This window comes from Mobula birostris, chromosome 11 (assembly GCF_030028105.1).
Source record: "Mobula birostris isolate sMobBir1 chromosome 11, sMobBir1.hap1, whole genome shotgun sequence".
Taxonomy (NCBI): domain Eukaryota; kingdom Metazoa; phylum Chordata; class Chondrichthyes; order Myliobatiformes; family Myliobatidae; genus Mobula; species Mobula birostris.
Window position 1 is genome coordinate 102,064,829 of NC_092380.1, and position 23,095 is coordinate 102,087,923.

A 23,095-nucleotide genomic window follows, 5' to 3' on the forward strand; every position below is an offset into this window, starting at 1 on the left:
TTACACTCCAAGCCACTGGTTCCTAACCCCGACCTGTCAATGCCGATCTGTGGGGTGACTGCCCATACATCAGCCTCCCCACGGTAAACACCGTCTCACTGGCGTTCCCTATTCAGGGAATAACGCCTGACTCGACTGGAGCAAACGCAAGGCTACGCTTTCTTGCCACATTTCAAGTGGTCATGGCTAGTTTGCTCCCGTAATAACAGTCTGTAATCCAAAGAAACACTGCATATGATGAAAAAAATGAACTAGTCTTAAATGGACGCCAGTAAAGATTGTTACTCTTCTAAACTGGGCATTTTGATTCTACGTTGAATTTTTCTAAAGCTATCTCCCCGTAACCAAATTTTTACGTTCTGATGATTTATTATCGTTTTCCAAAGCCAAGAGATTGGGAAATAGAGTGTTCAGTAGCAGAGAATAGACGGCATTAGATATTTTTTAAAAAATTGGACCTTGAGGTCACAAGGAAAAGCTCTACACATATGGTGAACGATTATGAATCGTTCGCATTCATGAACTCAGGAGGCGGGACCATTAAGTATATTCATAAATTAGGTAGATTTTTGATCGTATTGAAATCGTCGTTATGGGGACCACACTGGAAAGTGGAGTGAACATCAACGTCAGATCGGCCTGTACTTTCATGGATAGAAGAGCAGGCTTGACGGGCCCTTGTGCCCCAATCCCGTTCTTGGATACTAGAATTGAAGCGAACTCAAATCAGTGAGATTGCGGTGCTACTCCTGTCCGTGCAAAACAACGCATAATTATATATATATTTTTAAAATCTCACATTTACGTGCAATAGGTGACTTCGACAGTCCGTAACAATCAAAGGCCCATATTCACTTATTTCCATTTAGCAAGTCCCGCAACCCGAACAGGTACATCAAGATATTATCCACAATTCAGAACCAAACGCCCCCGTTCAGCAAGGAAACGTTCTCTCCCAGCTTCTCATTTCATCCCACTGCTCCACCCGTCTACCTTGCTGCTCATCTGGTTTCGCCTATCACCTTCCAGCTTGTACCCTTTTCCATCCCTTCCCGCCTTCTTATTCTGGCTTCTTCCCCCTTCGCCCTCCTCGGCGTGGACGGCTTCATTCGCCTCAGCGCTGAACTGACTCCCCAACCTGTGGACTCAGCAACTCGTGTTCCATGCACTGTCTACTTTTTATTATCTGGACGATTTGTCCTCCTCTGCATATTGGATATTTGCCGGTCATTGTTGTGGGTTCTTTCCCTCCTTCCCCCCCCCCCCGATTCTACTCTATTTTTTGTTTTCGTGTGGATGCCTGCAAGAAAACGGATCTCAAGGTTATATAAGATATAATACTCGGAATTTTGACATTTCCAGTACTGTACTGATAAAGGATCTCGGTTCGAAACGGCGACTCTTTATTCCTTTCCATAGATGCTGCCCGACCTACTCAGTTCCTCCAGCATTTTGTGTGTGTTGATCATGAGTAAAACTTAGACTAACATTGCTCCGCCATTAGCGATACTTTGCCGCTTCATCGACCACACGAATCATCAATCAGAAATATCTACACTGGCTGTTGTTTCCAGTTGCTCTGTATGTGTAACTATAACGCTGTATAGATTGGATTTGTGTTTTGTCTGCAATACCTGTGTAGTTCCATGCAGTGCAAACGGAAAACATTGAACAGCTAAGGGCCAGCGTTCAGTATGTTTTCCGCTGAGCACAGCTTCCCCAAGGGGCGCCGACGCTGGAAAGTGGTATTCACCATCAAGCGCCCCCACCACCCAGGCCGTACTCTCTAGTCGCTGCTACCATCAGGAAGGAGGGACAGAAGCCTCACATCACAAACCCCCAGGTTCAGGATCAGCTATTGCCTCTCAACCATTAGGCTCCTGAACCGAAGTGGATAACCTCACACAAGCCAGAGCAGAGCTGATTTTGCAACCTCTGGACCCACTTTCAAGGACTCTACAACTGACGTTCTCAGTATTATTTATAATTTATCTATTATTGTTACTTCGTCTTTTTCCCCTTTTTTTTGCATTTGCACCATTTGTTATCTGTTGCACATTGGTTGTTTGTCCGCCTTTGCGTGTAATTTTTCATTGATTCTATTGTGTTTTTGTGTATTTGTATTAAATGTGACTGCCCGCAAGAAAATGAATCTCGGGGTTATTGATGACATATATATATTTTGAACTTGATGGGAAGCTGCATTTGAACTTCACAGATTGTCCTTCTATTGTTAGAACAAGTCAGAATAATGAACTAAGAATGCCCATTCGCCAGATATATATATAAAAAACTACGGTTAGCTGAGATGGGACATGGTTGGATTCTGGAACCACATTGACGCATTAGAAAAACGAAATATTTTATCGAAAACAACATTTCATAATTTACTGGCATAATTTACATATTACTATTTAACTATTTATGGTTCTGTTACTATTTATTATTTATGGTGCAACTGTAACGAAAACCAATTTCCCCCGGGATCAATAAAGTATGACTATGACTATGAACTGGACCACTTAATTTGCAACCATCTTGTTAGGAAAATATTATAGAAACGCATTTCTTCTTTTCCTAACTTTAAAAACGAATGTCCTTTACAACTCCGGAAAGCCCAGATGATAAGGTTTTTAGATTAGATGTTTGGCGATCGGAGAAAAGCAGTCTGTACTCATGATTTTACCGACAATTACAAGCAGCTAATTCGAAGGGAAAGAATGCGACAAGGAACGACACCCTTAAGTAGATTGTCGTTGAAAGTTTAAAATGTCTAATACCAGAGGGCGTGGTTTCAAAGTGAGAGGGGGTAAGTTCAAAGAAGATGTTTTGCTGCACAGAGTGGCGGGTGCCTAGAATGAGCTGCCTGGGGTGGTGGCAGAGGCAGACCCCTTAGAGACTTTTAAGACACGTTTAGAAGAGAGATTGAAGGATTTGGTCGTTGTGCAGGCAGAAGGGATGAGTTCAGTTGGCCATTTGATGACTAATTTAATTGGGTTGGCACAACACCGTGGGCCGAAGGGCGCGGTCCTGTGCTGTACTGTTCTATGTTCTATGTCAGGTGGATAACTGAATTCCAACGGCAAAACAGCATCGAAGCAAGCTTGGGGACCAAGTGGCGGAAATCACATTCCAAGTATAAATCAGTGGGAGTACTGTATTTTTAATGGCTTACACTTCATAACTAGCTGGCCACTGACATTTATCTTCTTCAGACTCAGTTGCGTTAGGTGAAATCTATGCATCCTTTGTCATTACTTTGGATTCATTCGGTATCAGTTGCTGATGTAGCAAGGTGAATGGACATTAAGTGAAACTATTTAGATAAGTGCATATCGGGACAGAAAAGACATGCTTCTGCGGTTTCATAATAAAAATTTCCTTCTTTTTCCCCCTCTTTATAGAACGTCATGTGGAATATAGAGATATATTGTAAAGTGGCTTTTTTGGTTCAAGGAATATCTGCCTCACAACCGACAGCTTTCACTGATAGATTGTTCGGAGCAAACGATGTAATGTATTATAATTCAGATATTCTTGACAGGAAATGTGAGATGTGCTTCATTTTTTATATTTAGATGTACAGTGTGGAGTAGGTCCTTGCGGCCTTTCGAGCCACGCAGCCAGCAACCCAACTATTTAACCTTAGCCTAATCACAGGGCAATTTACGGTACGTCTTTGGACTGTGGGAGGAAACTGGAGCACCCGAGGGAAATCTACGCATTCCACAGGGAGGACTTACAGAGGACGCCGGGGTTGAACTCCGACGCCTCCAGCAATAACAGTATCCCGCTGACTTCTACGCTACCATGGTGAAGAAACTGTTGCATTTAGTAATGAGCGTTTATATAAACGATCCCATCCACAGATTTTGTATCATGCAAAAAATGCCAGAAGAAATGGCTGAAGGAATCATTGGTTGTAGATTCCCTGCACGCTTGCATCGATATCCATCTGGAAGTCAAAGGACTTATATATTCCAGGTGTAAGCTCAGTCTGACCACTTCACTACAATTTATATCAATAGAATATCCAAAATTAAGGTTGCTTCATCCTTAAAATTTTGCGTTTCCGAAATGCGCCATGAACCACCCTCTGCAGCAAAGTGTTCATGTGTATATATTTATTTATAATAAATATAACTAGACAAATAAAGGACAGCTCTTGCGTACATTGTTCAGTGCAGTTTCTGACTTCCTCCATCAGCTAAGTTTAAAGTATTATCGAACGGCCAGGCCACCAGGACCATCATGTCTGTGCCGGTTTTTTTGAAAAGGATTACAAATCAGCACCAATCCCTTGCTTTTCTCCCGCAAACCTGTAATGTTCCCCATTCAAGTATTTATCCAGTTCCCTTTTGGAAATTGCCAGTAAATCGGCGGCAACGCTAGTTGTTTTGTGCAGGGCATTTCAGATCACACCACACAGATGCAACATCTCCCCAACGTTCTCGATATGTACCGCTCAATTACAAACAGGAGCATCCGACGTCAGACTTCATACCAGTGAAGTATATGTTAGTATTCTGTACCAAACCCGGGAAGAAAATACATCGCCGATAGATGTTCTACTAATTCATTTGTATTTTCTTGAGATGGAAAAAGGCATACAAAAATAGATGTTTAAAAAATCACTGACTACAAGTTCCTACTTAGTTCGAGTAAGACATTGAGGACGATATACATTAAATGTCTTTGAAGGTAGCGGCAGAACTGAAATGGAAACTAATTTACATATTTACATTAATTATATCATAGATAGTTTCAACCTGAAATACTAGGTATATTACTCTACAAATAAAATTAGCCCTAGGTCCAACCGAAGGGAGTCCAACATTATAAAGCATCTCTCTGCAAGGGTTGTTACCCCAACGATGTTCACCACTATTGGGCAGCTCTCCTTTTCTCCGCTTTGCCTGGATTTTTCACCAGGGCCTCTCGCTTTTTGGAACCAGTACGGAATAACCGGACAATTTCGTGATCTTTGCTGTCCAGCACCCTCGGCAAGAAAAGGGAAGATTTTTGAGTCCTTCGGGTTTTGAAGCCTCTCCTTGGTCGCCCCTTGCCGTTGATGGACACATACCAGAGTCTCTCAGCGCTGTTTCTGCGGCTTGATCCCGATGGGGTTGGAATGGTCCTGTAAGATCTGGACGCGTACGTGTTATATCCCAACTCATGAATTCTCTCTACAAACTCACACTCTGGAGTGTAGACTTCCTGTAGACGGCAGAGAAACACACAATATATTCAATTATAGAAATTATTTGGACTCTTTAAATAGAACGATTGCCTTTCTAGCATGACCTCCCTTCCCATCATTAAATTGGTATTGTAAATCTTCAGCTTCAGAGACAGATTGGTTTATTGTGATAAAAACAAGGGTTTAATTAAATTCCTTACTCGCCTGGAGAGTGAAGAGTGTACATGGTATTACAGTGGGGTGGCATGGTACACAGTGCCAGTGACCTGGGCTCAATCCTCACTGTTGTCTGTTAGGAGTTTGTACATTCTCCCTGTGACTATGTGGGTTTCCACCCACAATCCAAAGAGGTTAATAGCTAGTTGCTCATATGGGTGTAATGTGGGCTCGCTGGGTCAGAAGCACCCTTTACTGTGTTGTAAGTCTCCAAGTATAAGCAATAGTAAATATGGCGTCGAGCGCAGAACGACAGAAAGCTTCATTATACAAAGCAACACACATAAAAGTTGCTGGTGAACGCAGCAGGCCAGGCAGCATCTCTAGGAAGAGGTGCAGTACTCACTCTTCCTTCAGTTAGTTCTGACGAAGGGTCTCGGCCTGAAACGTCGACTGCACCTCTTCCTACAGATGCTGCCTGGCCTGCTGCGTTCACCAGCAACTTTTATGTGTGTTGCTTGAATTTCCAGCATCTGCAGAATTCCTGCTGTTTGCGTTTATACAAAGCATCCTTGATTTCCTTTTTGTCTTTCATATTGTTATGTTTGACAGTTTTACAATCTTTTGGACCACGTTTGTGTGACATTATGTTGTCTTACTATCACAGAGCAATGGTTCATACTCTTGCACAGATAATCAATTAATGAAAAGTGACATCTCGGTGCGGAATTAATTGGTAAGCACAAAGTCCGTCAATGCTAGAAGTCAATATTGGTCCCAAATATGATAACTTAAAATTTAACCTATTTGTAAAATACAGATTGAGAAATACAAACCCAAGGTTGTCTACACTGTACAGCTCCACTTGGAGGAACTAAAGGTAACTTTCCACCTGAGTGAAATAAAGCAATAGCGGAAAGAGCGGCCAGCACTTAGTCATGTACTCATCTCGGGGCGGTTAGGTAATTAAACATGCCCAAGTGAGAAGGTGTGAGGCCAATGTTATATGAAGTCTACTTAATCAAATTCATTAAGGGATAATGAGATTATCTTTTTAAGTTATAATATCTCCTGAAGTTATTTTTCACATGAATTCGAATCGAATTACGAAAGTTGCCTCCATTCGTTTTCTCCCAACTGGCCACACGTAGAGTCGATTAATGACAATCACGGCAAAGATTTTGAAGCTAGCGTGCTAATTATGTAGGTGTAAAGAACATTGCTTCTCTTTCCCACCCTCAGAGTTACTAACCTCGACCTTCTAAAACAGACATAGTTTGTTACAGTAATTACGCATTGAATGCATGTTCGCATTTCAAAAGCACTTATCGTACAAGGGCCAGAAAATTAGTCGGAAGTGGTGATTAATAATTGCCCTCTTACTAAAAAGGGAATGTAATACACATCAGATTATCAAACTCTGATTGGAACCACCACTTTGCTCAGCTCTATGTCTGCAAGTATATCAGCCGATCAAGGCTAGAAGTGCATTGATTCAAACAGTGGGGTATATTGAACAGGCTGCCGCGGGGACGGTAGCAATCTGATCACAGATAAGGACGATGCAGCGTGAGAACCCTTTTTGTGTACAATTCCTCTTTAACCAGATATTTCAAACGATGTTCTATCTGAAAAGAACGAACGGGGGAGTGGGAAGAGAAGATTAAACGGGAGTGAAGTGTGTTCACACTTTTACGTCAAATCTTGGACGTAAAAAAGGCAGAAATGAGAACTCCGAGAAAACAAATAAACCAGCAACCGGAAACAAAATTTCAAATAGTATATTAATGTCAACATAGCACGATTAAAAAACGCGTTTGTATTAAAATTCGCGCAATTCATTTCTCGCACTAGTTCGGTTGCTGTGAATGGTTTAATGCCAACATCTTAGCGCATGGGGTTTTGTGACTAACCCGCGGGCGGTTAGCCTGCTCACGGTTTGGAAATAGTCTTATAGATAATTAACGGTGAAATAGTTGGCCTGAAACTCTTGATGCCGCGATTTTCCACAATGAATGCGCATAGACTTCAAACGGATTCACCACTTGTGCGGCCTGCGGTTTGAGCCTCGCCACATGAATCCCGCGGTGGGAGATCTGGCACCTTGTTTTTCTAGGGGTGGGAGGGGCAGGGAGGAGGGCTGGGGATGATGATGACGACTGGTCAATTGCGGCTGCAAATGTGTTTGAGGCTTCAGAAGAGAGAAAAAAATGTTCAAAAATTCTCTTTGCACTGTTCACATGAAAGCATGCAATTACAACTCCTTCACCGTCCTCTTAGGTCAATGGCGTAAAGAACGGTGAAGGTGATACATGTCTCATGTTGTTGCATGCTTTATCCCAAGTTGCCCCCTAACTCTAACGGAGAGCGAGTGAGGTGGGAGAAGCTGTAGGGAACTATTACCAAGGAGAACCACCAGTTTTTCCCCTACTTGGTGGAGAGCCTTCTCCTCACCACGTCTCTGCACCGCTCCGAGGCTCGAGTTAGTTTTCGGGAAATCGTTCCAAACGCCTCTATATCCCGAACTGTGCCTCAGATTCGCTTGATACCACCAGTGGGGTATCCTTCATCAAGTGTTTTAAAGCACCCTCGGGATCTCTGGAACCAGCAAATAAGTTGAACAGCATGTCTGTTTGTACAACCTCGCCGAATTTCACCCTTTGTAATGGAAGAGAAGGAACAGGGTGGTAAAACAACACGGGAACGGTAATGAGAAAAGCCCGGGTCTCCGACCAGAGGGAAATGTATTTTGTCAGCTCCATCAATAGTCGTGGTCGTTATTTATGTGTATTACTTATGTTAGTAGACGTCAGATCCTTAAATAATAACAAAATAAACAGGTGCATTTCCTCCGCATAGAAAAGTTGGTCTGTACAATATTGCGTTATTTTATGACATTTTAGTAACTCGCTGGCAATATCTATTCAGAGAATGAAAGCGAAACCTTGAAGGACCCTACTTTAATATCTCGAACTAATACAGCATGATAGCCACGTATCAATTTTAATATATACGTAATAATAGAAATAACTTACCGAGGCGTATAGGCGTCCTCTTTTGTTCATGGCCAGATATCTACCCGAAAACAAGCCTTTGATCGCCACCACTCCCACGTCGACAGCAGTTATTTCCAAGATACCTGAAAGAAATAATATAAGGATCAATGAAAGAAGATAGGTGGTTTTAATATTTGAAAGGTTCTAGGTAGAGTGAACGCGGAGAGGATGTTTCCTACAACGGGAGAGTCTAGGAACAGAGAGCACGGCCTCAGAATAGAGGGACGTCCATCTAGAACGGATATGAGATGCAATTTGTTTAGCTACAGGGTGCTGAATCTGTGGAATTCACTGCCACAGACAACTGTGGGTGTCAAGTCATTGGGTGTATTTAAAGCGGAGGTTGGTAGGTTCTTGATTAGTAAGAATTTAGAACATAGACCAGGACAGCACTGGAACAGGCCCTTCGTTACACATTGTGCCGAGCAGATTACGTTAGTTAGGGCGTCAAATGTTACGAGGAGAAGGCAGGAGACTGGAGTTGAGACGGATAATAAATCAACCATGATGAAATGGTGGATCAGAGTAGATGGGCCGAATGGCTCAAATCTGCTCCTATGTCTTATGTTCTTCTGTTCTAATATGCCCCGATAAGTCAGCCGAGGAATGCAGGTAAAGGGGCGGGATATGATTTAACAGTCATAATATTCCAAATAAAACATTTTGCTAAAATGACAGGAAATCTTATCCATGAATAAGAAAGTCAGCTAATCTTCGTGAAAATGGTTCAAGGCCAAACAAAATATTATAACAATTCAGAAAACGTTGATTGACACTGAACTATATAAATCCTGTAAGAATCTACTTTCCTCCCGCCAAGTGCATTTTCATCACATACCAGACGCTAGTTCCAATCGCCAGTGTTTTAAGGGGTTTCTATTTATGTTGCTCTTATATACGAATTATTCTGTCAGATGCCAAGGAGTCGCCAGATTCTTCACTTAGCCGCGTTTTCCTGTCTATAAATCTTCCTATCCCCTTTCAGTTGAGATAATCAAAACTCAGATGGTACAAGTGATTGTAAGATGCTAGTAGTTCACCCTACAAGTGTATCAGTTGTTTTCGGCGTACTTCTAAACATTATTCTTAGGGAACAAGGTGATTAACAGATTTCTGTGTGTCCCACCACACCAATGTGCCATTGGTATTAAGCCTGACATTGTGATGCTGCCTATTCATCCACTAATTCCAATTAATCCCAATTGAGGCTATACAGCAGTTCATTACTCTTAATGGGATGTCAGAAAAGCGCATGGTACAAAAGGTTGGGAGAAGAGTAACAATTTAAACCGCTTTGTGGTCTTAAGAAAACAAATTTGAGTCTAGCTTCTAGGCTAGCGCAACGAATTAGGATTGCATTTTGTCACTGAGCTTTCAAGGGAAATGACGCGTGTTAAGGATAAATCCGTGCAAATGCAGCTAAAGGGGTGGCTTCTTCAGAAATGGTTCAACAAAGTGACAGTCTGCTGGAGTTGGCCATTGTTGGGGAAAATAAACTACTTATCCCCGCAGATTGATTTCCTTAAAGAAGTTTAGGAACTCCGGACATGGAACTAAGCAGAGAGGTGGGTCGCGGAAACGATTTTGCTGATAAACATTGCCTTTAGCACCCAGGCCCGAAGTGTCACACTCTGGAGTAGTTCCTTTGTGGTAAATCGAGGGATTCACAAGATCTTCCTCAAATAAATGATCTTACACGTCAAAACATGGCGAGGATTCGTATTCTTGTTAAATATTGGGCGTTTAGAATACCCCACATGCCCTTGGGCTGATGAACATAAGCAGCCGCTATAAACGCGTATTGGGAAACAGAATCGTTAAATGCAAAGGGAGCAAAGTTTAGATTGTACCATGTTGGCAGTCGTAAACTGGAGTTGTCCACTCATCGTTTTGTTTTCACAGGAAGGAGGAAGTTCATTATAAACCCAATGAGAGCGCATTGACAGTGGTGCCTTTAAAATGCCCCAAGGATGCAAAAGACTGCAAAAGGCTAGACATTGAAACTACGAAGAAATACTAGCCAAAAAGTAGCAACACTACAAAAAAAATCACCTAGTTCATTAAGTAAGATCTATTTACTGCAACTTAAATCTGTTTAATCTATAATGTGTCTCTGTGTAAAATCCAGAAGGATTTTTTATTCAGAAACTGCTACGCAATAGGCATCTTTAAATACAGTGCTATGCATTGAAATTACACGTAAAGTGGCTTGTATTTCACAAGTCTGAATAAACGTTTGAAGTTTCTGAATATTTCGCCTGAATGCAGTTATAATATTAATGTTGCAACATGCATGCGCACACGGTCACCACTTCACTCGCTCCGCTTGCTGGGTTAGTTCGGAAATTAAAAGGAAGATCTGCTACTCACTGAAGATGCTGTTTTTTTCCAGCGTGCCGTTGATCTTCCCATTGAGATGGATCTGCAGATGGTACTTGGTGGCACAGTAGAGCCTCCTCCGCCTGGGTGCTCCCCCGAGATGTTCATAGACCCCTCCGCGCCCCCCGGCATCCCTCCGCAGTCTGGACTCGCAGGCTGGGGACGGCGCGCACGGGACCTTAGGAGCCACGCTCAGCGCCCGGGGCGACGGCAACTGCTGTCTCGTGAAATCCAGGAAACTCAGCAACAAACAGACAGTTATAAACATTGTGGCATGGTCAAAACACTCTCCGGTACAATCCGATGCGGATCAAGGTCTGGATTAGCTAGGTCAGGGGGTCCCATTAAAGAATGTTCCAAACGGGCCAACAGTTCGCGGGGCGCGTCGTTCTACTCGATGAAACATGGTAATACATCTGCCTTGATGTGTTGAATCAATAGTTAGTGGTCTGAGCCATCCTAATCCCAAAACGTCCGGGTTTTGTCTGAAGAACGGTGTCTGCTCCCGCGAGTCCTACTCTCCAAATAGCGCACGGCAGACTGGCAGAAAAGCCACTGAATTTCACTTAAGACACTATCGTGAGATTTCGTCGCAACCCCGGTGATCGACGGCGCATAGAAATAAAAGAACTTTTCTCCGAACAATAGCTGAACTCCGACCAATTGATACAAAGGGGAAGGAGGCAAGGTATCAGTCTTGTGTGAACTCAGAGAGTGCGGCGTGGATAAAATTACAACATTACACACAGTGGCTTATTGCGGAAAACCGCATCACAAAGAAACCAGCAACGCATCTGAAGGCAGATTTTCCTTACAGCCCTTCTTAAAAGTCCAAAAGACCAATTATACATAAGAAAAAAATATACACTGAGGGTTGGAGTGAATATTCCCCAGGGCATGCCAGATCTCCCCGCTACTATCAATACAAACTAACAATACGTGACAACTTGGATGACTGATGCTAAAATGAAGCAACTTTAGAAAAAGTCTCTTTAAAAAGATGTCCACACACAAAAAAACTGCATACGAATGGAATCTCCTACGTTGCAGAATGTTTAAGGGGGCACTTTCACTGAGACGCCACTAATTCACACCTTGTGAAGTTTAACGCGACGTTTTAAACAAAAGCATTTTTTAAACGTTTTTCTCAAAAGTCCTACATGTGTTTGCAGAGTTTTAACTGTTGTGTTTCGCTCACCATTTGCTGATCTGGTGCACTGATGCCTCTGGGCTCGGGGCTAATTAAAATAATGGTTCTGTTTCTTTTGCAGAAGCGACTCAAAACCAGCAAGCTGTTTTACTGGAAGATTCACTGTAGTCACTGGAAACTAACTTCCTTTTTAGTTACTGTCTGCCAACACTATTTCCTACTGATTTAAAGCTGCTGACATTATAAGCATCTCATTGGGAGTCAGCAGAACGCAAATGAACAATTTCTTTATCTCCCGAAGCATAGAAACACTTCCCTGGACAAAATTACTTGCTGGATATATCACCCCCTGAACAATACTTTTTGAATGTGTCCGTTAACGTATGTCAATGTCAGGAAATCGATTATGCAGTGCCCTCGAATTATGGAGTGATGCTCTCATTGGGATCTCAACTGTGGCCGCTCATTTAAAAGCCAGCGGATATTTTGATGGTACTGTCGATGGAATCAGAATCTGAGTTCCGAGTTCCGAACCGACGTGTGCCACTAGCCTTTCTCCCAGACAGTTGTTTGACAACTTTTATTTTAGATGCTGGACGTGAGCTATGAAGTGAAGTTCTACTGGCCAGCATGCAGTCCTGGAGAAAGGATGGTCTAAGAGGCAGAGAGGCGGCGGTGGGTGTGCGGAGAATGTGGGTCCCTGGAATACAAGCCACTGATTAACCCTCACTCAACATCAGCGAGACAGGTTATCTGGCGACCGTCCCAATCCTCCTCGCTCACTGAAAATTGGCTGCTGAGTTACCACAGCTCCGGGACGTCCAACAACTCTTCTATTAATCGAGAACTCTTTGGGATGCCCCGAAAGGGACGTGGGTGGCGCTATATCAATACAATTCCTTATCCTGATTTCCCGGACGAACAACATTGTGGAGTTGACGATCGTTTGCATTACTTATCTGAATCCTTGCCAGAATTTAACAAGTGCGTCTGCTTTCCATCGTTCAACCATCTACTATTTCGGAATATGTAAATGTACCCAGGTTCAGGAGCTTGTCACCACCTAAACCAGGATGTGTTTGCTTAACAGTTGCCATTTGTTTCCAGTAATATGTCTTCAATCAGACCTCTTAACAGCAAAATTTAATCTTTGCTTAATATTACAATAAATTACAATCTGTCCAAACTAATCCTGTTTTAATACTGAATGTAAATTAATAGGTTGTTTAATGGGACGCCTACACGCAAGTGGCATTAGGCGAAATTGCTTCCATCCTTACTATGTTATGGTGACCATTCTGATCATGGGTACCATCGTCTGAAAACCCCCCTGCCCTTGGCAGCTGCTGGTTTATTCAGAATATATATATATATATATATATATATATATATATATATATATAGAGAGAGAGAGAGAGAGAGAGAGAGAGAGAGAGAGAGAGAGAGAGAGAGAGAGAGAGAGAGAGAGAGAGAGAGAGAGAGAGAGAGAGAGAGAGAGAGAGAGAGAGAGAAAGAAAGAGAGAGAGACAGAGAGAGAGACAGAGACAGACAGACAGACCTCAGTCCACCCCTCTCTGTCCTCTACGCAAGCTACACCCATCCCACCCATCGGGTTTGATATCTTCGTTCCACTTGGACACCGACTTTCCCTCTCCCCGAGCACACAAAACAAAACTGAAATTAAACTTATTTTAAAATCTACCCTCTTATAAGATCAAGTGGTTCACCCAGTCCCAGTCAGACATCAACAGTAAGCTCGCTGACGTATATTATAAGTTGTCTGATGACCATTTAAAGAAAATTTTGGCTTTTGATGTGGCCTGGTTGTGACTGAGGTTGGTACTTTAGATGTGGTCCGCTGTCTGTTTCTAGAAGCATTTTTAATTAGCCTTTAACCTCCCAGAAAGTATTTTGTGGCCCCTGAGCAACAATATGAGAACAGTTTTTGATTTATTTCTCTCTCTGTCTTTTTCTCGCTTGATCGTTTCTGTACTTTAGTCCAAGGACATATGTTTTTTTTTTTCAGGGAACGATGAACACATCTTCGTTTTAACGGAGTCCATGTGGATGTTATCCACAACCGAGTCTAGGGTGGCTATATATGTTTATATAATCACGTGACGGCAACTGTATCTCTGTAGATCTGGGATCCTGTTACAAGTGCATGCGATAGACAGATGGGAGAAGGGAAATGCTTTATCTAACCAGAAGTTGCGAGTGCCAGCGGTGGTCCTGTCCGTACCAATTAAATCAGGAGTAATTTAGGTTTCCTGTGCGTTTGCCTCTCGTTCTCATCTGTGCAGCGTTTGACTCCTTTAACACGCACCAGCGCTCGTTTAATTTAAAACCAGACTTCTCTTTGTATCATTTCTAAATACGCAACGCCGGCAGTACTCCAACCAGCAGTAAGCATTTCCACATATACATAGTTGTACTCCTGCCAGCATTCCCAAATCATATTTGTGAGCAGTTTTATGAATGAAAGAAAGATCACTTCATTAAAACTTCCGAACAGGAAGCCGAGGCGCTCATGAACGCCCCCGGATTCACCGCACGCAGCACACCGCAATTAACAACCAATTGACAATGCATGTAGCGCCTGCAAATAGGGTGAAAGCCAGGCCCTTATTGCCATAATTAGAAGGTTCGCATTTTAAAGGCGGATGCGAGGTCGTAAAACAAAGATTTCCCGGAAACGCAGCATTTTTAATCATAAAATATAGTGAGGGTGTAAAATATAGTTTAGGGATTCGCTATTCCCGATTTCCCGTAGGCTGAACATCCTGTTGGTAACTCTCAGTCAGTCAATGATTTACTGTTTTTAATGGATGTCTGAGGAATAAAAAGGGGAAGTTGCAATTTGTAGCCGCAGTAAGTAGGAGGGTGGGAGCGGCATGAGTGGAGGAGCCTCCCCCCTCCCCATTCCTCGCCAATTAAAAAGTCATTACTTGTTCAAACACAGTACATTCTACCGTCCCATAGAGCCCAATATTCAAAGGCAGTCATTAAGTGTTGCTTTCAATTCTGCTAGTACTTTGTGAGCACAGCTACCGGTAAGAACTCCTTTTTTAAAAAAAGATAAACCAGATTAACCCCGTAGTTCTGAAGAAGCCTTACCTTTCTGTAGAGCCACTTACTTCGTGCTTGTATCCCCCCGCTTTTTTAAACCACACAATACAATATAGGAAAAAAATGAATTAACCCTTCACTTTTACGCGGTTGCAATTATCTTCGATTTACGAGTTAACGGGCAGATTAGTAATAATTGCCGATCGATTTTTCCATCGAAAATAACACCGGGACTGGTTAAAATAAGGAATATGTTGCGATGAATTTACGTTTACGTACGTTCTCTACTTGTTTTTTTCCTTGCTACACAATGATTGAAAGATTGAAACTCTCACGCTGTCATCATTTCACTCTACCGCTCAAGAATGTTTTTCCAGCTGGAATAATCTTATGGATGACATTAGGAACGTTGAAAGACACATTGCTGGAACATTTCCCAAGTTGAAATTCAGTGTGTTCCTATCATTCAGTTTAGTTATGTCACATCAGCTATGGAGTTTCCAACTCAATGCTCTTTCTAACAACCCTTTCCTTTTACAAAAGGGGAATATGGAAACATAGAGTCATAAAACACAGCACAGAAACAGGCCCTTCGGTCCATCTATTCCGTGCTGAACTATTATTTTGCCTAGCCCATCGACCCGCATCCGGAGCATAGCCATGTACTTATCAAGCTTCTCTTAAAAGTCAACCTCCAACCCACGTCCGCCACTTCTACCGGCAGTTCGTTCCACGCTCTTACCAACCTCATGTATCCCCTTAAACATTTCACCTTTCATCCTTAACCATGACCTCTAGTTCTAGTCTCACCCAGCCTCAATGGAGCAAGCCTGCATGTATTTACCCTATCAATACCCCCGCATAATTTTGTATACCTCTACGTTGGAATTTTATTTAAATCACATTTTGTTTTATATATCTAAACACTGTTATAATAATACAAGATCACTTACTTTCTTAAAGAAAATTATTTAATGGTCGAGAGATATCAAAGTAATCGATGAATGGACGTTTCCAGTGTCTAAGGGACACTTCAGAGGGCAGGGGAAAACGGGGCAGGTTTAACCCACGCAGAAATTGTTTTACTTCCAAATTGCATCGATAGAATACATGATCTACGATAATCACTCAGTGATAATAGACGGACTATTATCGAAGTTCAAAGTTCAACATAAATTTATTATCCAAGTACGTACATGCCACTATATGCTACCTTTGAGGTTCATTTTCTTGCGAGCATTTGCAGTAGCTACAAAGAAATACAATGGAATCAATGAAAAAAAACTACACACAAAAACAAACAACCAATGTGCAAAAGAAGAGAAACTGTGCGAACACACCCCCCCCCCCGAAATAATAAACAATAAACAAACAAATATATATTTTCTCCAGTCCTGATGAAGAGTCTCGGTCCGAAACATCGACTGTACTTCTTCCACAGATGTTTCCCGGCCTGCTGAGTTCCTCCTGTGTTTTGTGTGCGTTGCTTGGACTTCCAGCACCTGCAGATTTTCTCTTGTTTGTGATTAAATAAATAAATAATTGGTTAATTAACCAATTCCGAGAACATGAGCTGTCGAGTCCTTGAAAGTGAGCCCATAGGTTGTGGACTCAGTTCTGTGTTCAGGTGAGTGAAGTTATTCGCCCTGGTTCAGGAACCTGATGGCTGATGGGTCATACTATCACAGAGTGTATCTGATGAATAATTACAAAATCACTGATTCGGACTACCGAATAGTTTTACAACACATCACTGATGCAGACAATTAGGAACAAGCAACATGAATGCGCTGGCGCAGATGATCTTATTCCTATGGTATTAAATCACTGGTGCTGGCTTTCAGATACTCCGCATGCAAAACGGCCGCAGACTTCGAGATATAGACAACACAAACCATTTGGTCAGATTATCAGATACCTCTATCGCCATATCTGGGACAGATTGAATATAAAAATAGATCACATCCAGCCGGCATGACATCAGCAAAGTGGATTACTTGTGTACCAGATGCTGTCACTATTCCTCAATATTACATAATAAACCGATAGAGAATTAACCAGTTATAGCAACCAACACAGGAGATTCTGCAGATGCTGGAAATCCAGAGTAACACGTACAAAATGATGGAGGAACCCAGCAGGTCAGGCAGCATCTCTGAAGAGGAATAAAGAGTCGCCGGTGCGAGACACTTCATCACCTCCTGATGAAGGGTCTCGGCCCGAAACGTTGACTCTTCATTCCTCTGCGCGGATGCTGTCTGACCTGATAGACTCCCACGGCATTTTGTGCGTGTTGCTTTAGGCATAGCTATATCCTTTCCATATTTGGACGACAGAATTTTATTCTGCATTCATACTCAGTTTTAATACCGTCTGTTCTGTCCATTTTTTGTTATGCGTTGGAATATTTTCATACGTGGCAAAGCAGATCTGTTGGTCTGCAATAGCTTCAACGGCAGTGTAAGCAACCGCAAATATTGAATAGTTCCAGTTGATTGTATCAGTGCTCCGGTTTCCTGCTATTCTGGGAGGAATTGCCAATAATGCTGACTGACCTTTGAACCTTTTCTGCTGTACTTCTTTGTCTCATGCCACAGTCTCTTTAGGGTGTTACTGATCTGAAGGCCTGGCCTGAGTTAGAGTCACTTTCTCAGACATCAGTGCCTTTCTCGTCCCTTGACAAATCACCGCCGAGTCTCCTTTGTCCCGTGACGCTTTGATCTCACCTGCCTGTCAGCACGAAGGACTGGGTACAGTCACAACGTGACGCGAACAGCTTTCATTCCTATGTCTCACGACATTGGGGAAAAGTACATAGGTTGTATACGATGTGGAATTGCTGAATATTTGTTTTAATAGTATTAATATCTGGAATTAATAAATGACTTTATTAAATATGTAATATAATATAAATAGATCAGACTCCTCCTAACCAAAGTGTGGATGGATCCCTTTAGCCAAACTATGACCTCATGTCCAGCTGTACCTTTGGGATCCAAGTTCTATATCAGTATGATGCCTGATAGAAGGTACTGTATGAATGGAAACCTTTTCTCCGCTGAAATTGGATAGGGTTTCTTATATGCTCAGCTTTCTTTTGCTTCTGACTTCAGGTTTCAACCGCTTCCACAACCTTTTCAGAAGGCATTAGAATACTCTACACTTTCCAACAGAATAATCTTTGTGATGACCTGTAACATTATCATTCAGTTGGGGACTATTCAGAGAACAGCTCTGGGCAGACCTGATTTCGACCAGAATGCATGAAGCATCTGACGGGAAAACATTTGCAAGAGAAAGTCTGCAAGATGCTGGAAATCCATAGCAACACACACAAACTGCTGGAGCAACTCAGCAGGCCAGGCAGCATCCATGGAAATGAATAAGCCGTTGACATTTCGAGCCAAGACCCTTCTTCAGGACCGAGAAGAAAGGGGGGAAATGCCAGAATAAAAAGAGTGGGGTGGGGGAGGAGGGAAAGAGGTGAGTTTGAAGGTGATAAGTGAAGCCAAGCAGGTGGGAAAGTTCATGGGCTGGAGAAGAAGGAGTCATATAGGAGAGGAGAGTGGACCACAGGAGAAAGGGAAGGAGGAGCGGACCCAGGGGGAAGTAATAGGCAGGTGTAAAGAGGTAAAAGGTCAGAGTGGGTAATGGAGGGGAGGGGGAGATGGATTTCTTTTAATCAGAAGGAGAAATCGATATTCATGTCATCAGACGGAATATAAGATGTTGCTCCTCCATGTTGAGCATGGTCTCATCTTGGTGCAAGAGGAGGCCATGGACTGACATATCGGAACGGGAATGGGAATCGGGATTAAGATGCTTGTTTGGCCATTGGGAAGTTTTGTTTGTGGCGGATGGAGCGGAGATGCTCAGCAAAACATTTATCTCAATATCTGAAACTAAACGGGCAAATTCTCATATCCATATCACAACGAGGCACTTAGTGACAACGTTATTAGTTAGCTCATGTACCTAATAAGGTGGCCATTGAATGTATGTTCATGGTCTTCTGCTGCTGTTGCCCTTTCTCTTCAGGGTTGACATGTTGTTAGCCCCCCCGTCAGTTTGAAGCAATCTGGCCATTCTCCTCTGACCTCTCTCATTAACAAGGCACTTTCGCCCCACAGACCTGCCACTCACAAGCTGCTGTTATTAAGTTTTTCACACTATTGTCTATAAAATACAGAGAATATTGTACATTAAAATCCCAGGAAAGCAGCAGTTTCTGAGATACTCAAACTATCCTGTCTGGCACTGACAATCATTCCACGCCCAAGTCACTTACATCATATTTCTTCCTCATTCTGATGTTGGCTTTGAACAACAACTGAACCCCTTGTCCATTGCTGCATGCTTTTATGCATTGAGTTACGAGGTGCTTTGCATCCTGGTTTGTGGTGCCTGAATTCTTCAGTCTGATAGTCTGCTGTCAGCTGCTGATATCGCTATTGAACATAAATTCTGAACTCAATTCAGAAAGTGCAATCCAGATTACAACACCTTAATACTATTGAGCACATGTTCAAGGAGACATTGGATTGTATAGAGGCAGAGTGAGTTTAAAAGAAGTGAGTGGGTAGGGGGGAGGTAGCCCATACATTTTGCATACTACAGTCCCTGAGGAGACATTGGATTGCGCATAATCTAGAACTAAAGTTCATGGCTCATCATGACTTTGGCGAGGAGAAGCATAGACCATAGGTAGATATTTATCCTTTCTTTCTGATTGCACATTTAGATGGGGATGCCAGGCAGGATAGTGGAATGCTCCTCTTGTAGGATGAGGGAAGGCAGGGAGACGTCCAGTGTCCCTGATGACTACACCTGCAAGAAGTGCATCCAGCTGCAGCTTCTAAAAGTCCGTGTTAAGGAGTTAGTGCTGGAATTGGATGAACTCCGAATCATTCGGGAGGCTGAGGGGTTGATAGATAGGACGTACAGGTAGGGAGTTACACCTGAGGTGCAGGACACAGGTAACTGGGTCATCAACAGGAGGGGGAGAAGGGATAGGCAGGCAGTGCAGAGTACCCTTGTGGCCGTTCCCTTCAACAACACTTTGGATACTGTTGGAGGGAGGATCGACCTAGCAGAGAAAAGCCACAGCGGGCAGCTGTCTGGCACTGATCCTGGCTTTGTGGCTCAGAAGGGAAGGGGGAGAAGAGGTGCGCTGTAGAGATAGGGGATTCATTGGTTATGGGAACAGAAAGGAGGTTCTGTGGATGAGAGCAAGATTCCTGGATGGCATGTTGCTTCCCGGGTGCAGGAGTCAGGGATATTTCAGACTGAGTCCACAGTGTTCTTAAGTGGGACAGCGAGCATCCAGAGGTGGTGGTCCACACCAGTACCAATGACGTGGGCAGGACAAGTGATGAGTTCCTGCAAAGTGAGTTCAGGGGATTCAGTGCTGTTGAAAGACAGGACCTCCAGGGATGTGATGTCAGGTTTGCTACCTGTGCAAGAGAATACTCAAGAAGGAAATCAGAGGGGCTAAAAGATGACATGAAGTTGTTCTAGCAGACAAGGTGAAGGAGAATTATAAGGGCTTCTATAGATATATTAAGAGCAAAAGGATAGCAAGGGACAAAATTGGTCCTCTGGAAGATCAGAGTGATCATCTATGCACGGAGCTGAAAGAATGAGTGAGATGTTTTATATCTGTATTTACTCCGAAGATGGGCACAGAGTCTATAGAAACAAGGGAAAGCAGCAGAGAGATCATGTACCCTACATAGATTACAGAGGAGGGGGTGTCTGCTGTCTTTAGGTGAATTAGGGTGGATAAATTCTCAGGCCTGACACGGTGTTCCCTTGGATCCTGTGGAAGAATAGTCCAGAAATTGCAGGGCCTCTGGTAAAGATATTTAAAATGTCTTTAGCCATGGATGAGATGGTGGAGGATTGGAGGACAGCTAATGTTGTTCCATTGTTTAACAAAAGCTCTAAGAATAAGACAGGAAATAATAGGCTGATGAGCCTGATATCAGTAATGGGTAAATTATTGGAAGGTATTTAAAGAAACAGGATTTATAAATATTTGGATAAACAGGAACTGATTAGGTATAGTCAACATGGCTTTGTGTGTGGTAGGCTGTGTCAAACCTATTTTATACAGTTTTTTGAGGATGTTGCCAGGAAAACTGGTGAAGGCAAGGCAGTGGATATCATCTACATGAACCTTAGCAAGGCCTTTGACAGTGTCCCGCATGGGAGGTTGGTCACGAAGGTTCAGTAGCTTACTTTCAAGATGAGGTATTAAACATTGGCTTTGTGGGAGAAGCTAAAGGGTGGTAGTAGGTGGTTGCCTCTCTGACTGCAGGCAAACTATAGTAGGGACCGGTGCTGGGTCTGTTGTTGTTTGCCATCTATGTCAGTGATCTGGATGATAATGTTTTAAATTTGATGACACCAGGATTGGACTGTGATGGACAGAGAGGGAAACTATTGCAGCTTTCAGTGGGATCTGGACCAGCTGGGAAAATGGCAGATGTAATTTAATGCAGCCAAGTGTGAAGTGTTCCACTTTGCGAGGAAAAAGCCGGGTAGGAGTTACATGGTAGGGAACTGAGGAATGCAATTGAACAGAGGGGTCTGAGGATACAGATTCTGGCGTCACAGGTAGTAGATAGGGTTGTAAAGAGAGCTGTTGGCCTATTGGCCTTCATAAATCAAATTATTGAGTACAGGAGTTGGGATGTTTTGCTGAAGCTGTATCAGATATTGGTGAGGCTTAATTAGGAGTATTGTGTCCAGTTCTGAGACTGAAAAGACAGGGTGTCAGGATCTGGGACGGCAGCTGATTTCGCTTGTTCTCCATAATGGTCACTCCTCTCTCCATGGCGTTGAGGCCATGAAGACTGCCTCGGCTTCTGGGCTGTGTGCCTGCTAATGTGATGAACTGATAAGCGAGACTTTGGGCCTACTCTGGGCTGCTCCGGGGTTCGGATCTGAGGATTCAATTTTGGTTCGAAAAGTTGTTGTTTGCTTCAATTGTTTGCATGATTTCTATTTTTTTTCTTTCTCTTGTGCATCAAGTATTCATCCTTTATTTTTAAAATTTTTTTTTGTTAATTGGGCTCTTTCAGGTTTCTTGCTTTGTGGCTACCTGTGGGCGAGCAAATCTCAAGGTTGTATAATTTATACATTCTTTGATAATAAATGTACTTGAATCTTGAAGCTACCTATGGGAAAGAAGTCAGTAAGATTGAAAGAGTGCACAGAAATTTCACAAGGCTGTTGTTGGGACTTGAGGACCTGAGTTATAGGGAAAGGTTGAATAGGTTAGGACTTCTTTTCCTAGAACATAGAAGAGTGAGGGGAGATATCAATAGAGGCATACAAAATCATGAGGGTGAGAGTGTGGACGAGCTGCCAGCAGAAGCAGTGGATGTGGTTTTGATTTCAGCATTTAAGAGAAATTTGGATGGGTACATGGATGGGAAGGGTATGGACGTCTATGCTGCGGGTGTGGGTCAATGGGACTAGGCAGAATAATGGTTTGGCACGGACTAGATAGGACAAAGGACCTGTTTCTGTACAGTAGTGTTTTATGACTATGCCTCTCTGTCTGCATGTTTTTATGCACTGAGTTGCTGCCACGTGATTGGTTATTTAGTTATTTGCTTTAACATGCAGGAGTAGCTAGTAAAGTGGCCACTAAGTGTATAAAGAACAATTTAGTTTTGAATACAGTGCATTTAAAGGAGAAAAAAGCATAAAAGAAAAACAGTAAAATAATAATGTCTTCACAACAATCTGCTTCACTGAGGAAAGTTATGCTTACATTAAAGAAATTTTTTTTTTAACCAGAGGTTGGTAAATCTACGGAATTTGTTGCCACGGGCGGCAGTGGAGGCCAAGTCATTGGGTGTACTTAAGGCAGAGATTGATAAGTATCTGAGTAGCCAGGACATCAAAGGTTATGGTGAGAAGACAGGGCAGTGAGACTAAATGGGAGAATGGATCAGCTCATGATAAAATGGCGGAGCAGACTCGATGGGCCGAATGGCCGACTTCTGCTCCTTTGTCTTATGGTCTTATGGTCTTATTGTCAGCTGGTTGGTCATCATTTCAGAAACTCAATTG

At 42.7% G+C, this 23,095-nt stretch overlaps 1 protein-coding gene across 1 annotated transcript; it reads right to left on the reverse strand.

Annotated features, from left to right (window-relative positions):
* Positions 1-4,884: 4,884 nt before the first annotated feature.
* fgf3 (fibroblast growth factor 3) lies at positions 4,885-16,940 on the reverse strand. The gene is made up of 4 exons (XM_072271381.1): positions 16,859-16,940; positions 10,783-11,079; positions 8,392-8,495; positions 4,885-5,217 (listed from the first exon to the last, which is right to left on the reverse strand). Exons 1-4 carry the CDS (start codon positions 16,938-16,940, stop codon positions 4,885-4,887), a joined length of 816 nt encoding a protein of 271 aa, XP_072127482.1.
* Between the last annotated feature and the right edge of the window lie 6,155 nt (positions 16,941-23,095).

Bases quoted from the DNA above. Each gene is read 5' to 3' on its own strand.
- fgf3 (XM_072271381.1), bottom strand. From the start codon at position 16,940: ATGGCGATAGAGGTATCTGATAATCTGACCAAATGGTTTGTGTTGTCT. The intron at 11,080-16,858 runs GTATCTGAAAGC...ATTGTACCGGAG, and splicing joins GCGGCCGTTTTGCATGCGGA to AGTGTTTTGACCATGCCACA. The intron at 8,496-10,782 runs GTGAGTAGCAGA...TATTTCTTTCAG, and splicing joins GGAAAAAAACAGCATCTTCA to GTATCTTGGAAATAACTGCT.